This window comes from Myotis davidii, unplaced genomic scaffold (assembly GCF_000327345.1).
Source record: "Myotis davidii unplaced genomic scaffold, ASM32734v1 scaffold1134, whole genome shotgun sequence".
Taxonomy (NCBI): domain Eukaryota; kingdom Metazoa; phylum Chordata; class Mammalia; order Chiroptera; family Vespertilionidae; genus Myotis; species Myotis davidii.
This window is the reverse complement of record NW_006286229.1, coordinates 781,470-783,116: the sequence shown is the minus strand read 5'-3', so window position 1 is coordinate 783,116 and position 1,647 is coordinate 781,470. Positions and strand designations below refer to the sequence as shown.

At 53.5% G+C, this 1,647-nt stretch overlaps 1 protein-coding gene across 1 annotated transcript in view; it reads left to right on the top strand.

Moving 5' to 3' along the window:
• Nucleotides 1–1,474: 1,474 nt before the first annotated feature.
• NXPH4 (neurexophilin 4) overlaps nt 1,475–1,647 on the top strand; it is a gene marked incomplete at its 5' end in the record, with an annotated part of 1,701 nt that continues 1,528 nt past the window's right edge. The window contains one exon of the mRNA XM_015559766.1: nt 1,475–1,638. Within this exon, the coding sequence (XP_015415252.1) occupies nt 1,475–1,638 (164 nt within the window). The remainder of the gene's footprint in view (nt 1,639–1,647) is intronic.

The window sequence follows — 1,647 nt, the reverse complement described above, 5'->3', positions numbered from 1 at the left end:
AATTGATGGCCCAGGCCTGGCCCCACCGCTCCCGCCTCTCGATCTATCTTGTACTGGAGCCCTCGCTGTCTCCCAGATCGCTGCCACCTGAGACACAAGGAGACGGGCGGGGGCGGGCCAGGGCAGCTCCTCCTGCCGATCCATCCGAGGCCCCTGGAGGCGGGGAGACGTACCCCAGTAGCCCACAAGCCTTACTGACCCCCCATTGCTCTCCCTAGCTCTACTGGTTTCCCATGCTCCTCCCCACAAGGGAGCAGAGGATGAGGCCGGGGTGAGCACCTGGAGTCTTCACCTCTTTCTTGATGCTGGATGTTGACAATGGTCATGGCCTCACTTGCCTGAGTCCGACTCCTCCCTGGTTCATTACTCAGAACCAGCAATTTTCAACCCATGTGCCACTGCACTCTGGTGTGCCGCAAGAATTTTTAAAACATGCAATACTTGACTATTTAGACAGGGGCTTTGACCTCCTCTTTTCCCCAGTGGTTCTCAACCTTCTGGCCCTTTAAATACAGTTCCTCATGTTGTGACCCAACCATAAAATTATTTTCGTTGCTACTTCATCACTGTAATGTTGCTACTGTTATGAATCATAATGTAAATATCTGATATGCAGGATGGTCTTAGGCGACCCCTGTGAAAGGGTCGTTCGACCGCCAAAGGGGTCATGACCCACAGGTTGAGAACCGCTGCCGTAGATTGTCAAGTTAAAAAATGGCAGTGGCCAACAATAGTTGTCTGGTATGGATGAATAAAAAATATACCTTTTTTTTTTTTTGCCAGATTGGCCAAAAAGTATAATTTTTGGTGTGCTGGAGAATTTTAGGAATTAGCTTATGGGTGCTATGAGATGAAAAAGGTTGAAAATCGCTGCTCTGAACCAACCAGGCTCCCGGCTGGAGGAGCCGGAGTCCCTGTCCCCATATTCAAACCCACACTGGCTTGGGCTTTTCCAGCCGCATCGGAGATCTGGAGGAACATGAGGATTCTCAGTATCGTCTCAGATGTAGAAACTGAGGCCTACCCAGGTGAAGTGATTTGGCCAAGCCACACAGCTTGAAAGGGCTGCAGGTCCACCCCAACACGCACTCCCTGACCCACTGGCTGTGGGCTGCTGGATCCATTTGGTCTCCTGGTGGCTTTGCTGGCATGGTGAAGGCCCCGGCTGGGTGGCCATGGGTAGGGTGGCCAGGGACAGCTCCAGCATCTCTTATTTTTTTTTTAAAAAAAACATATTTTTATTGATTTCAGAGAGGAAGGGAGAGGGAGAGAGAGATGGAAACATCAGTGATGAGAGGATCATTGATCAGCTGCCTCCTGCACGCCCCCTTCTGGGGATTGAGCCTGCAACTCAGGCATGTGCCCTTGACCGGAATGGAACCTGGGACTTTTCAGTCCACAGCCCGACGTTCTATCCACTGAGCCAGACGTTCTATCCACTGAGCCAAACCGGCTAGGGCTCCAGCATCTCTTTTTCTTCCTCTTTTTTTGTCCACAGACGGTCAGTGCCCAGATACCGGAGTCCGGGAGGCCGCAGTACATGGAGCTGCGCCCCGCAGCGGCCGGAGGGGGCGCCCCTGTGCAGCAGCTCCAGGCGCCGAAGTCTTCCGACGGCCTGGGCCCCGCCCGCGCCTGGACTGGGCCTGG